Source organism: Garra rufa, chromosome 19 (genome assembly GCF_049309525.1).
Source record: "Garra rufa chromosome 19, GarRuf1.0, whole genome shotgun sequence".
Taxonomy (NCBI): domain Eukaryota; kingdom Metazoa; phylum Chordata; class Actinopteri; order Cypriniformes; family Cyprinidae; genus Garra; species Garra rufa.
Window position 1 is genome coordinate 32,728,758 of NC_133379.1, and position 15,774 is coordinate 32,744,531.

The following is a 15,774-nucleotide window of genomic DNA, read 5'->3' on the forward strand; positions in this document are numbered from 1 at the left end:
AAAAAAAAAAATTACAATTTATATACTTCTTAACCTTAAATTCTCGTCTTGTCTAGCTCGGAAAGACAAGCAATTAAGATTTAGGTTGTAAAAGTTTTTTGAAAATAACCGATCATTTCGCCAGATAAGACCCTTTTTCCTCGGCTGGGATCATTTAGAGCACTTTGAAGCTGCATTCAAACTGCATTTTGGAAGTTCAAACTCGGGGGCACCATAGAAGTCCATTGTATGGAGAGAAATCCTGAAATGTTTTCCTCAAAAAACACCATTTCTTTATGACTGAAGAAAGAAACACAGACATGAACATCTTGGATGACAAGGGGGTGAGAACATTATCTGTAAATTCTTGTTCTGAAAGTGAACTACTCCTTTAAAGTGCAAAAGAATTATAAAGACCAATAGGTATCACTTTACAGTAAGCTCTCATAGTTTAGTAGTTAATGCATTAATATTCGCAATGAGCAGTATTTGCTACATAAGTTATTAATCTTTGTTAAAAAATACAAATCTTAGTTCATATCAGCTCATTAAATGACACAGTTACAACTTTTGATTTTAACAATTTGTTATTAAATATTAGAATCACCTAAGGTTAATGAATGTTGAAAAGTATTTGGCACTATGATGAACACCAAAGAAAATCTGAAAGTGAAAACTGTTTTGTTTATGTGGTTTCCCGGGTAACGGCTGCATTATGTTTAGCGCCATCTGCTGTCAGAGAAGGAAAGTGCGCTCTCATCCAGAGTGTCTCTTACATTCTCCTTACATGTGCTTCTCATCCGTGCTTGTTTACAACAGAATGCACACCCGTCTTTGACGCAGCATACAGCGGTGTTGTGTATTGTGACCAGTTCATGGGAAATGTTATCTTAAAATGCATTCAAAATTCTAATTAACTTATGAATAATTATTCTCATTATTTTGATGTGCCCACAATAACAATAACTCTTAAGCACGCAGAATAATGAACTCTTTTTTTTTTTTTTTTTTTTTTTTTTTTTCTAATCGTGATCGCGATTAGAAAATTGATTAATTGTGCAGCCCTACTTCAGCCAGTCATTAAGACCTATACTTTTAAGATTATGCGTGTGAGAAGTTGAAAAAGACAGCTAGATAGAGCAATGTTGTTAGATTTGGTGTTTCAAAATGATATATTTTATTTTATTTGTAGTTACGAGCATATGCTGTGCATCATAATGCAATCATAATTGCTGACTCAACCAGATCACACCTGGAGGTTATTTTTTCATCAGTGTCACACCTTGTGTGTTCAAAAGCATCAGATTTTTTTAACAGCTGTGAGTCAAACGTGTTCATACGCTACCATGCATGTATATGCATGTGCTTGTGTGTGAGATATTCTACTTGCTTTCTTGCAGTCTGTCCAAAGGTAGCGCTATTATGACTACTTTTGTGTACTTTTGGGGCTGTGTATCTTCAGCCAGTGCAAGTTTCCAACTTTTACGGTCAGCCACACCACAAACAGAAAGCCATGAGTGAAAGGAAATGCATTACCTGAATCTTAAAAACCACATGAAATCAAAATGGGAGTTGTGTAGCTTTTAGTCCATCAAACATGCACCATTAGCTTTAAAGCTTTTTATATGTTAGGCCTACTGTTCTTCTAAATTTAAAATATGAACAAAACTAACTTTTAGCAGATATACATGTATCATTTAAAATGTACAGTTTTATGATCTGTATTAAAGACTATTGTCTATTTTTGTGATCTAAAAAAGAGACCCTTTAATATGTCCAACCCAAAATAAAAAATAAGTCACCACAGCACAAAAAACTGCACTTTCTTGAGTGTCTATGACTAGATCTGTAGCTTTAATTGTCATTGAGATGAATGGGAATGCTAGCGGATAGCTTTCTCCAGCTATAATAAAACTCAAGGACGGCTCAAACAAACAGAGCAGTGTTTTAAGAGAGGGACCTCCGAGTTGTGTAGAGCATTTACAGAGCCTGGTTTGTTTTCGAGTGTGTTATATTCAGATTGTCAGTTCTGAGCCTGCAGAACTTGAATTGCACATAGACTCTCTGGCCTTGTGAGATTCCTTACTTGATTTCATCACCGCCACCTCTCGACCTCTGTGTCTGGGTGGGACTTGTTTATTGACAGATAAGGGTTGCTATGCAACTCTCCTGTTTTGTCACTCTCTGTTTCTCATCTTGCTGAAGCCTGCTTCATGTGCTCTCATGCAGCTTCATGCTCAAACAATCTCTAAAACGCTTTTGTCTTGGTGGTTCATCTTAACTGAAAGGGGTGGAAATGACAACTTCAGTTGACTTAAAACTGATTGATGGTAAAGAAATCTAATTCAGTTGTAGTTGCTCTGTGCCAGGATACTAAACTCAAGCACTGAACTATCTGTTGCGTTTGGTCAGTGGTTCTTTCCTGTTTTCCTTATTTGGTTTCCTTCAAAGGTCCCCTGCTTCAAAAGTAGCTGTGTGGAATGCAGCTGCATTCCAGCATTCGCATGAAAACAAATACAGATTTGGGGTGTGATGAGTTTTGTGATAAGCGCAGTGTGAACCTCAAAATCTCCACCTAGCTGCACCCACTATGACAGATTTTGCTGTCACAGATGACGCTTGCTTTATACGAGATTGTACAAACCTTTAAGCTGTGCAGAACGTGCTATTGTATTACCATTAAAAAATGCAGTACCACAGAAAAACCATAGTTTTACATTTTTGGGAATGATATATGTAAATACGTATGACACAGCTGTTGTGCTTCTGGGGACGCAGTTTCAAGACTATCCAACCTCTCCCTCCAATTTCCTGTTTAGCTCTACTTCCCCTGGATCTTTTGTTTTTACTGTGAGGTATAATATAATATGTGACCCTGGACCACAAAACCAGTCAGAATATAATAAGCTTTCTCATTGATGTACGGATTGTCAGGATATGACAATATTTGATCGAGATACAACTATTTGAAAATCTGGAATTTGAGGATGCCTAAAAAAAATCTAAATACTGAGAAAATGGCTTTTAAAGTGGTCCAAATGAGGTTCTTAGCAATGCATATTACTAATCAAAAATTAGGTTTTGATATTTATGGTAGGTAATTTACAAAATATCTTCATGGAACATGATCTTTACTTAATATCCTAATGATTTTTGGCATAAAAGAAAAATCTATAATTTTGACTAATACAATGTATTTTTGGCTATTCCTACAAATATACCCATGCTACTTAAGACTGGTCGCATATAAATGTAAAAAAAAATAGGGCTTACACAATTAAATATTTTTTTTAACAAATGTATAATCAATACTAACAGACACTGATCAAATGAAAAGCCTTTAATATTTGTGGTCCAGGGTCACTTATTATGTATCATCTAATAGACTTCACATCAGATCCATTATAAATTCTTAGAAGATTTTCACTGCAAAAAAATGCTTTTCTTACTTAGGTTTTTTTTGTCTTGTTTCCAGCCAAAATATCTAAAAATTCTTAAATAAGGATTTTCAAGACGATGTTGTTTCTTGAAACAAGCTAAATAATCTGCCAATGGGGTAAGAAAAATAATCTTGTTTTCTGTTTGAAATAAGATTTTTTTTTTGCTTACCCCATTGGCAGATTATTTGGCTTGTTCTAAGCAAAAACTCACTTAATTTTGACTTGTTTTTTTTAAAACAAGAAAATAATTAAGTGTGTGTACAGACATGCGTACATACTTCAAGCATATAATCTGGATTACGTATTCAGATTCTTTTAATAACTTGTATATTATAATTTGTAATTACTTTGATTATGGATTACATAATTACACATTATTCACACAGTGGCAATGTATTCATAATTTATTGATTCTCCCTAGTTCTTCTTTTTTCCCTCTTTAAAATTTTATACAGTTATGAATTTGATGGAAAATATTACAGTTAGTTCATAGTTCATTATTGTAAACAAAAGCAACTTTTTTTTCAAGAAATTAACACTCTAACAAGGAACAATACTTTTATCAATCTTAATGTTAAATGGACTCGTATTGTAAAGTGTTGCCATTTACATCAACAGTCAAGCTAAAGATCTTTAAATATCTACACAAAGGCCACAGTATTGAAATTACATACATATGCATATTGTGTACTTTCACAATTTAACTGCTTCTAATCTAGAACATTTGTGATTATCCAATCAAAATATGTTAGTCACACACCGGGCAAAAGTGCAGTGCCACGTCTAGAACACACCGGCCGCGTCGCGATTCACAAGAGTTTACTTGATCACCAAATGGGCAAAAGAATAATGCTGTCCTTTCTCCACTAATGCAGCATCTAGTCAACAAATTAATCACTAAGTAATGATATGAAAACATGCAACTACAGTATATTGTGTACACATCGCTTTGTTGTCGATGTTTTAAATCCACCTCTAAAGTGTCCCGCTCTGTGAAGTGTCACGTGTCTGAACAAACTGCACACGCTGTCAGTGATTTCCGCCACTAGAGGCCGCCCTTGTGCTGTATAACAAAGACTATAGGGTCGTTGCTGTATAATGAGGACCTTCTCAGCCGCTCTAGCAATGGATCCAACCCGGAAAAACTATCGGCATGGATTTTTGCCGATAACCGATAGTTCCGCCAATCAACAACTGGTTGCCGATTAATCAGCAAAACCGATATATCGGTCGACCTCTAGTACTGTCATTGTTTTTGTTTATTAATGTTTGTTTATATAATGCAAGATTCCCAAATTTGTTTTTTTGTCCACCTAACCCCTTGAAATATTCCTTGATTGTAAGTTTAAAACAAGTTAGATACAATGTAATCTAAAAGTAATCTAAAAAAAATTCAGAATTAGTGCTGTCAAACGATTAATCGTGATTAATTGCATCCAAAATAAAAGTGTAACTATTATGTGTATATATATAAATCTATACATATACATGTGTGTATATATTCAAGAAATTAGAACTAATATTAATAACTACAGTTTTCATTACGTAATCTGTAATTAGTAACAAACTATTTTTATTTAATTTTTTTTATAAACAATCTACCCAGCTCTGTGTGTATAGCTAATAAACGTTTACATTACATTCACATTGTGATTTAGCAGACACTTTTATCCAAAACAACTTACAAATGAGGACAATGGAAGCAATCAAAACCAACAAAAGAGCAATACACATTTTTCATGGCTATTTTGCATATTTTATTTAAAATCATTGCACATCCACCTTCTTTTTGTCATCTGGGAGGCTTAGAGTTGTATTTTCATAGTATTCTCATTGGTCAACTTTTGATGTTTGATTTCAGCCAATGTGTCCACCAGAGGGCGCTCTTCTACCATAAAACTAGGTTTGGTTGTGCAATGTTTGGGGTTTTTAGTCAAAATGGCATCCTCTCTGAACAAACAAACCAGTTAAGCCTTTTGTTTTACCAGTAGGAGTGTATATGAAGGCAGTGAGTCAACGCGTGCAGTGACTACGTAGCTACACCATGTTCCTCTTACATAAGCACTGGCACTAACTCTGCAGCAAGTCTGAGCTTCCGTTTAAAGCAGGGCTCATGACTCACCCATTTGTTTTTTCGTCCTCTGTTTTTCTCTTATATGCACTAACTCTCTCTCTATCTCTCTTTCTCTCTGTTCTTTTTCCATCCTCTGGGTGTGGCAGATTGACACGCATGTGATGCTGTTTCTCTCTTTCTCTGGGTTGGTGGTAGGTTGTGCAGTTCAGATTCCTGAGCAGTGAGTCTACCAGACACACCCAGCCTGACAGGCATGAACTGGAAGGTTTGCCCTGCCTGCACTGCGTCTTCTTTTTCTTCATCAACCTCTACAGAAACATGCACGACTTCTTATCAGTCCAGACCGGCCCAGACCCCCTAAAACCAATGCACTCAGCCTATCTTTGAAACCCATAACCACCACCCCAACTCCAACTTCCTTAGTTGTATGGAAACAGCCTTGTGTTTATTTTTCCTGGCTCACTCTGCAGATGGGAGGAGCCCCTTCACTCTCAACCAATCAGAACACGTCCACACTTGGGGGAGGGGCAACAGCTGTTGAAGTGTTGGAGTGGGAGGAGTTGAAGGCTTTGGCTTCTCTGCTGGGCGTGTTTCTGTTAGTATATGTGTGTGTTTGTGTGCATAAGGAATATATTTTGTGTTTTCTTCAGGCTGAGGGAATTTGAAGTGGCTCTCTTTTAGATTGGATTACTGGAGAAAGTGAAACAGGACACTCTCGGTTTTGTTACAAATGGTACGTATCTACAGCTCTTGCAGTTCTGTCTGTGGTTTCCTGCCGCTGTACCTAGCTACAGCTGAAGACTGTGCCAACTGCACCACAGTTCGTGGAAATGATTACAGTGCTTTTGGCACAAAAAAAGCTTTGCTTGTTTCATTGTTGCCTGAGCGACCGAAAAGGCCTCAGTTAATTTTGTAGCATAATGTCTCACCAGACTTCATCTTGACTATCAGGAAATTGTTTAAACTGCTGGTTACTAAGTTTACTGTTTTTGTTTACTGCTTTGGTTTTAGTTTTAGAAGGTTTTAAGTAAGTTTACTAAAGCTGTCTGTTACTACGCTCACATTTTTGAGATGTTTGTGACCTCAGAGTGGGATTTTCATGTTTTGCAACCTTCCATTTTGACTTATGCTCATGACAAGAGCTAATATTTCATGTCTGAAAGCATAGCTAGATAATTAATTCATTTTGTAAAGCAACAAACGTGCTACACCCTGATTGGTTGCAGATTTTGGTTAAAGGTGACAACCAGATGGAATCTAGCATAGACTTGCTTAGTTTACACTAGTGCCATCATGAACTGTTTTAGAAATCTATATCCTCACTTTTACTTTGAAATGCTGTTATGGTATCTACAAAACTATTTCCACTGAATTTTCCTCAGTTCTACTATAGTGTACCATTATACATGATTACATTTAGCCTATGCTTTGCTCCTGGCCATTTAGTACATGCTTGAAGTGCATACTTGACTGCTTGCATGTAGCAACTTGAAGTCATGGATGTTACCTCATAATAATGTTATGGCATTAGTAACACAAAAGCCAACTTTGAAGTCATGATCAGTCAGAATCTTACTTCATTTGCATAAATCGCTTCTTCAGTCTCAAAACTGACTGCAGTCACTTAAAGGAGTAGTTCACTTTCAGAACAACCCCCTTGTGATCCAAGATGTTCATGTCTTTCTTCAGTTGTAAGGAAATTGTGTTTGAGGAAAACCTTTCAGGGTTTCTCTCCATATAATGGACTTCTATAGTCCCCTTGAGTTTGAACTTCCAAAATGCAGCTTCAAAGGGCTCTAAACAATCACAGCTGAGAAAAAAAGGGTCTTATCATCATATGATAATTCATCTTATGATCATTTCACTAGATAAGACTCTTATTCATTGGCTGGGATCGTTTAAAAGCCCTTTAAGCTGCATGTAAACTGCATTTTGTACGTTCAACTCGGGGTTGAACCAAGTCCAATATATGGAGAGAAATCCTGAAATGTTTTCATCAAAAACATAATTTCCTTACAACTGAAGAAAGAAAGACATGCACTTCTTGGATGACAATGGGGTGAGAACATTATTCTGTACTCCTTTAACTAGTTGGTCTTGAAATACAATCTGCCAGCCCCATGCCATGCTAATCTGTTCGCTATTGAACCTCTCATTATGCTAGTAAAACCTGCCCATCCTTAAACCTCAATGCTAATGTCATATCGTCATTACACCTCAGTTGTCATAATACAGAAATGTTGTCGTCATAGCAGTTGCCTAATAGCTGGTCTTTGAATGAGAAACCTGAGACGTCACACAATGTATTAACTTTATGAGTGTACTTTTGTGGTGATTTGGGTGGAGAATATGCATTAGTCATGATTTTTGTTAAAGAATAGAATCAAACAATGAGGTAACTACTGACAAAAGACCTTTACTGTATGAACCTGATTTTTTCTGTTTTCTGTTACTACTGCTGTTGAGAAAGTTTAAGTTATTGGGTTGTAAGAATCAATGCTAACATAGCTTATGTTTAAAAATCACCAACTGTTATGCTAAAAGGGTGTGTCTAAAGATGCAATGTGCGACTCCACCAAATATGCTTCTTCACTGTGGTTGAATTAGAAGAGGGCAGTGGCTCGGAGGTTAAAACAGGTTGGAGAAGACCTGTGTGGTTTGTACCTAACCCGTGTAGCTATTTCCTTTGTAACATTCGCTAACGCCTGCTAACAAACCGTGGTTTCTGGGAGGAGTTGTCAAACTTGGACTGTACTGGTAAAGTTAGATTGTCCATCAGGAATTTTGACTAGCATGGTATTGAGATAACAATGTGAGCTTGTCAGTTAGGCTTGTTTGAATCATATGTGTGTTTGGGCCTATTTTAGGGTGTTGACACATTGTCTAAGCCATTGATGTCAACGAAACCCATCCTAGACTATTTTAATCTTGACATTTCAAAGACAAAATATTCAAATTGCTGACTATCATTATTTATAGGATTATCTGTTGTGGTTACATTGAGATCTGTGGAATGTTTTCTTCTGTTTTTAAGTGCACTGAGTCAGCATTAAATTCATTTGGGTGCTTATGCACACTTTGTCCTTTGAAATGGTACCTGCCCTGTGTTTACCTACAAATTAACCCATAATGCTTTGTTTTTCAATGCATGCATAGTGTTTACCCTAGTAAAAGCATGTACCTAGGTGGTTTCTTGCACGCAACATTTAGCTCTACACCAATGCACATTCAATTCATGTACTCTCGGTCACTCTCGTATGGGTTTCCACCTTTTCTGCTGTATTGTTGTTAAATGGGCTGGGTTGTGTTTTATTATTGGTGTTGCTCATGTATCTTTATTTAGTGGCGCAGGGACACTAAAGACCCTTGATGAACACTAAAGACCCTTGCGCTGCTTATTTGGGAGCAAAGTGTCTTTGGCGGTCAGATATCAGCACAATAGCAAGGACTGAGCTTCAAAACTTCCTCAATGACAGTTCTGTGAGCTCTTTCTTTTCATTTAAATATGTGATAGAAGTTGTGGCCTAGAGGTTAGTGCATGTGCGCATATGTTTGTGTCCTGCTTGTTTCATTTTCTTATTCCATTTCTCCTTATTACTCAATTTCTGGACCATCTTGACTGTAATAATTCCGCTAATAATAATTCTGATAATTAAAATATTGATGTTATTCCAAAAATAATTAAATACCAATAATAGTATTATTATTATTCAGTTATCTAGTTATCATCCAGCAAAATTTGAAAACTTTAAGACTGTATAATGCTTGGCCATAATAGCAAATTTTGTTTTATTAATATTAGTAATATTGTTATTTCAATTTATTGGAAATAGGACAATATGTTTTGATATACTTACATGTGTTTATTTACTTCTTAATGATTACATCCTGTAAACTAAAGAGCGTGAAGAAAGTAAAAGAACAAAATAGTCTTCAAAAAGAAGAAGTGATCTTAAAATTATTTTTTTATATTCTTTTAAGTTCCTCTGACCTGTCATGACAACCATGTAGTATGCTTTCCGTGAGTCACGCAGGTCATTTAGGACAACGTGACACAATAAAAAGATGTAGATTTATGTGGAATTCAATTCTGGATCAATGAGATTGATAAAATGTCCTGTCATTAATCACTGGAAGCTTAGATATTAATGCAGGAGCTTTACTGTATCATATGAATAACATTGACTATTTACCTGTGTCATTATCTCTGGTTCTTTGTATTTCATCATCAACAATCCACCCTCATTCAGTACATAACCCAAAACCTGCTGAGCTTGTTAGAACACTTCAAGGAACATCGAAGCAGTAAATCTATATGGGTGCTCTTTGACGCTATGTTCACAAACCCTCTGGAAGAGTGGAAGAGATGTAGAGGAAGTGTAAAAGCCAATAGCAAATGAAGCCATTTTGTCCTTAACTGTCATTGTAATAAATATATAGCATCTGTGTTTAAAGGTTTTGTGCTAAGTCTTAAGAGAGAGCCACATACCATGATGGTTGCCATGATTATAGTGGTTTGGTGGTTAATGATCTTGTCCGGTAATTCAAAGGCCCTTGTTTAAGATTCAGTCTGTGAACCGGAAGAGCTACTGAACTATTAGTCCTTACAGTAAGTGAGCTAGGATTGTTATTGCTTCAGAGTTCACAGAAATATTGATCTGTATGCATTAATAAAGCTGCATCTGATTGGAAATCCATCTTGCGCTTTGGATTTGGCACATTTTTTCTCGCATTTGAAATCATTCACACACATTTAGGTGTGTTTGATCATGCGTTCATAGGGTTTCTCTTCTCTCTGATTCAGCATGACCTCGTGTTTCAAACTAAACTCATGATTTGCATGTGATTCTGGTTGTTTTTAATGTAGCAAGGTCAGGGATGGTAATGCGTTCTATAAAGCCAAATGCATTTTTATTTATTGATAGCAGCAGTAATGTTTTTTTTTAATGATAATATAAATGTATTATGTGTTCTCAAACATTAAACTCTTCTCTTTCTGTCTTTCTTTTTGCAGTCTCAGCAAGTCACACCCACCTCAACATCTCAGGTCTCCACAACGAAACCTGCACAATATGAGGTAAAATCCTTTACTGTTTTCAGTCGTTTTGTCTCCATCTGTTTACATTATCTCATTTTCTTCTGCAATTTATCGACCTATTGTGTCTCCACTGGATGTTGATAGTCGTCTGCGTTTTCTTTCTTGGAAGTATTCAGGTGTCTGTTTTGTGAGGGATGCTACTGTGTTTTTAAAAGGTGTGGTGTCAAAGCTGAACTGAGAACTGAAAAAGTTTTCCGTCTATTCAGATAGTGTTTATTGCTGTTCCTTTGAGATTGTGGAAAGCTACTTTGTTGCCTGCCTTCAAGTGCCCTCATTTATAGCTGTGATGAAGTGTAATATAATATTTAGAATTATAATATTGATAGATATTGCACTACATTTTAGTATGAATTAGCTTGAATTGATAGTATAGGTAGACTTATGGTTATGGAATGTATAGAAGCCCATTTCCTCCAATGAATAAAAAAGAAAAAACGTTATTGTGACTTTTTTTTTCCAGAATTGTGTGATATAAACCTGCAATTGCGAGTTATAAAGTCAGAATTTCAAGATATAAATTCATAATTCAGACTTTTTTCTCAGAATTGCATGATACAAACTCGCAGTTCTGACTTTTTCTTATAATTTCGAGATAGAGACTCACAATTCGGACTTTTTTTTCTCAGAATTGTGTGATATAAACTTTAATTGCAAGTTATAAAGTCAGAATTTCGAGATATAAACTCGCAATTCTGACTTTTTTTTTTCTCAGAACGGCATGATACAAATTCGAAGTTCTGACTTTTTTGTTATAATTTTGAGATAGAAACTCCCAATTCTGACTTTTTTTTCTCAGAACTGCATGATACAAACTCTGTTCCAACTTTTTTCTCAGAATTGCGTAATATAAACTCACAATTCTGACTTTTTTCTCAGAACCACGATATAAACTCTGTCGTTTTTTTTCTCATTTTGAGATAGAAACTTACAATTCTGACTTTTTTTCTTAGAACTGCATGATACAAGCTCCTAATTCTGACTTTTTTTCTCAGAATTGCGTGATATAAACTCACAATTCTGACTTTTTCTCAGAACTGCATGATACAAGCTCGTAATTCTGACTTTTATTCTCATGATATAAACTTGCAATTCTAACTTTTTTTTCTTGGAACTGTAAGATATAAACTTGCAATTTCGAGTTATAAAGTCAGAATTTCGATATATAAACACAGTTATAACTTGTTTTTCAGAATTGTGTGATATAAACTTGCAATTCAGACTTTTTTCTCATAATTTCGAGATACAAAACTCACAATTTTGACTTTCTTCTCAGAATTGCTTGACAAACTCACCATTCTTTTTTTTCTTCAGAATTATAAGATGAAAACTCACAATTTTGAGTTATAAAGTCAGAATCGGAGATAAACTCAATTGTGAGGAAATTTATTATTTATCTTGCAATCCTGACTTTATTTCTCGCAACTGTGAGTTTATGGCCCAGTTTCACAGACGGGGCTTAGACTAAGCCAGGATTAGCCCATAGTTCAATAAGGACATTTAAGTAATTTTTATAAACATGCTTAGACAAAAACATTACTGGTGTGCATCTTGAGACAAAACAAAGGCACTGATATATTTTTTAGATCAGGCAGTGAAAGTTTCTTTCAGTTGAAACAGTTCAGACTTGCATTTTAGTCTAGGACTAGGCTTAAGCATTGTCTGTGAAACTGGGGGATATCTCGCAATTCTGAGAAAAAGTCAAAGAAAAAGCGAGGAACTTGCAATTGCGAGCTATAAAGTCCAATTTTGAGGGGGAAAAGGTTATGTTCTCAGAATTTTGAGTTTATATCTCACATTCTGAGAAAAGTCACAATTCTGAGCTGTGAGTTTATATCTCGCAGTTCTGACTTTATTTCTCAGAATTGTGACTTTGTCTCGCAATTCTGATTTTATAATTTGTAATTGCAAGTTTATATCACACAATTCTGAATTTTTTTTTTTTTTTTCTGTGACGGAAACGGGCTTCAATAGAATGTCATAGAATACCTTTGGTTTAAAGCAGGGGTGTCAAACTCCAGTCCTGTAGGGTCGCAGCCCTGCAGAGTTTAGTTCCAATCCTGCCCTAACACACAAACCATGTAGTTGTCAAACAAGGCTGAATGACTTGATTAGCTGGATCAGGTGTGTTTAATTAGGGTTGAATCTAAACTGTGCAGGACTGTTGCCCTCTAGGATCTGAGTTTGACACGGTTGTGGCTAGAAGGGATACAGCTCCGACCGGAAACTAACAATTAAATACATTTTTCTACCTATTGGATTGAGTTTTATTAGCGTCTACACCTACCCCAACCCTAAACTTAGCCCTTACTAGAATACAAAAACAATATTGTTGTTGTACAGTTTGACAAAAATAATGTTTGATGTGCGCATGCCCAGTAGCCAGAGCTGTATCCCTTCTAGTCTAAACTGTTTGACACCCCTGGTCTAAAGAGTTGAGAACTGTAAAGATAAAAAAGGAGAGGAATAAACATTTTGGTAACAAAATGTATACAATTTTTTTGTGGAAAAAATACTGAAGAAACCTGAACACTTTCCAGTGCAAAAGTCCCCACCACAATACCAGCGTGTTGTGGGTGGTTGTCGAGAAGCTTGATTTAACAAGCAGAACCATTAAAATCTACAAGAGGGCAGAAAATACAGCAAATAAATTAATGACATAGAAGTCTTTATACTCTCCTCTTGCTGTATGGTCTCTTAGGGGCTTTTGTTGGTTGATTTTTTTTTTAGACTTTTTGGTTATTAACAGAAGTGTTCTCTTTTTGTTTTTCTCATGGCTATCAGTTGTCTAGGACAGAGCATGTTGGGATATTTGGTTGTGGCAGGACATGGTGTCTCCCATGAGGAGTGTCTGCCCTATGACTCACTTTCCTGAATCTAGTTACAGCTGGAGTTTGCTTTTGATTTGCTTGCTTGTAACTGCCATTTGTGTGATTGGTAATGGTAACTCTCGTCCCAAAACTCCCTGGTTAACAAGTTTCTATATCTGATGAAAAATACAGGTCATGTTCACTCTCCTATAAAGTTTTCCAGTTGATACCGTTCTGACACAACTGAGCTGTGGTGCTCATGTGGAAGACCTGGGATTGAATCTGTCATGATCCCAAAAACGTGATATGTGATTGCTATTTTCACGTATTCATTGTAGAAAGGACCTACACAATCGTCTACTGCCGGTGTGACTGTCAAGTCTGGCACCACACCTGCAACGCCAGCAACTGCTTCAGGAGCATCCGCTGCGGGATCCGCAGGCGTTGGAGGCTTCACCTCCATTCGCAAAGGATCTTCTCAAGTCACGCCACAGGTAGTCACCATCCATCTGCTGGATTTTATCGGACTACGGGCTTATTTACACCTTCCTCACGCTGGGTTTCATCAGGGCCACGGTGCACTTTTTCCTTAACACTTCTTTGACTTTCTTTCCTAACTTGTTTTCCTGCTTTCATTCTTTGTTAACATTTTGGTGAACACTAACACAACACTTTTGGGCTGTTTCCATCTTCAAAACATCTGGAAAACATCTGTGGGACCGTTTGTTGCACAAACTTCTCAGTCTAATGGACATGGTGTTTTTGGTATTTTGTCTTTTGGGTTACTTTTTGGATGCCGTCTTAAGAAACATCTCCTCTGCGATCTTGAAACTAAACCGCAACTGCAGTCTATCTTCATTTGGTTTCATTCATCAGTCTCATCTCGTCTTCATATTTAAATTGCATCTTGAGATTCTGTATTCTGGTCTTACTCCTGCATACTGATTGCAGGCCGCAGCCTCTAAACCCTCACCTACACCTTCTCCTAAAGTCCAAACTGTGGGCTCCGGGACTGGATCTGCTGGAACGACAAGAGTGAAGCCCACAGATCCTCTGAAAGACAAGGCCCAGGTACACTAATGCAGAGCATTAATGGGCGTTTGGCTGCTTTATCCATATTCTTCTGCAAACATGACTTAATCAACTTGCCATTTTTGTGATATCATCTTCTCCACGCCATTTAATGCTGCTGTTACTTCAAGAATTCTCTTTTGATGGATAGTTTCACCTCAGCAATGTCTCATTCTCTGATCACCACTCTCGTGGAGTTGCATCATTGCACTCCTGTAAAGAGAAGACCAATGTCTTATCTCTCTACTCTTTCACTTTCTGTTTTTTTTTTTTTTTTTTTTTTATGATTTCAGGTTAATTTATACTGATAAGAGACAGTGTGTGTATATATATTTACATATTTAGTCGCTTATTTTGTCTTCAGTTCATTTTATGAAAATTTTTATGATTTTGTGGCGTAACAATGTTACAAGTTGTCACAAGTTCAAGTTCATAAAACATCATATTAAGAAATAATAATGCTTTTAAGTGGTAATAATTCCTTTAAATCTCTGAAAGATTACGATAATTTAAAGCATATAGTAACAGCTAGGGAATAAGATATGCACTTATTATATATATATATATATATATATATATATGTCTTGGAAATATGCACTAACATTTAAAAGTCTTGGATCAGGAATAAAAAGCATTTGTAACATACACTATACCATTCTAAAGCTTGAAGTCAGTATAATTTTATAGAAATTACAGAAATGAATACTTGTATTTAGCAAGGATGCTGTAAATTGATCAAAAGTGATGATAATGTTCAGATAAATGCTGTTTTCTGAACTTTCTATTCATCAACCTGAAAAAATTATACTTCGCTGTTTTGCAGCAAATAAGAATTTTAAAATGATTTCTGAAGGGTCACGTGACTGGAGTAATGATGCAAAAATTCAGCTATAAATCACAGGAATAAATTGCATTTTAAAATATATTCAAATAGAAAACAGATATTTTACATAGTAAAAATATTTTGAAATTTTACTGTACTTTGGATCAAATAAATGCAGGCTTGATGAGCAGAAGAGACTTCTTTAAAAACATTGAAAATCTCACTGTTCAAAAACTTTTGACTGGTAGTGTAAATTACAAATAGAGATCTTGAGATTCTGTATTCTGGTCTTACTCCTGCATACTGATTGCAGGCCGCAGTCTCTAAACCCTCACCTACACCACCTCCTAAAGTCCAAACTGGGGGCTCCAGGACTGGATCTGCTGGAACGACAGGAGTGAAGCCCACAGATCCTCTGAAAGACAAGGCCCAGGTACACTAATGCAGAGCATTAATAGGCGTTTGGCTGCTTTATCCATCTT

The 15,774-nt window shown here is 36.2% G+C and overlaps 1 protein-coding gene across 19 annotated transcripts in view; it reads left to right on the forward strand.

Annotated features, from left to right (window-relative positions):
• The window catches only part of LOC141292231 (calpastatin-like), a 47,621-nt gene that overhangs the window by 13,533 nt on the left and 18,314 nt on the right, over positions 1-15,774 (forward strand). For 7 of the 19 annotated variants that reach the window (XM_073824216.1, XM_073824212.1, XM_073824210.1 and 4 more), the window contains 4 exons: positions 10,508-10,570; positions 13,737-13,892; positions 14,350-14,469; positions 15,606-15,725. In XM_073824216.1, the coding sequence (XP_073680317.1) occupies positions 10,508-10,570; positions 13,737-13,892; positions 14,350-14,469; positions 15,606-15,725 (459 nt within the window). Of the gene's footprint in view, positions 1-6,093; positions 6,227-10,507; positions 10,571-13,736; positions 13,893-14,349; positions 14,470-15,605; positions 15,726-15,774 lie in introns of those variants that run through there. The other 12 variants (XM_073824219.1, XM_073824221.1, XM_073824222.1 and 9 more) reach the window with 6 other exon arrangements.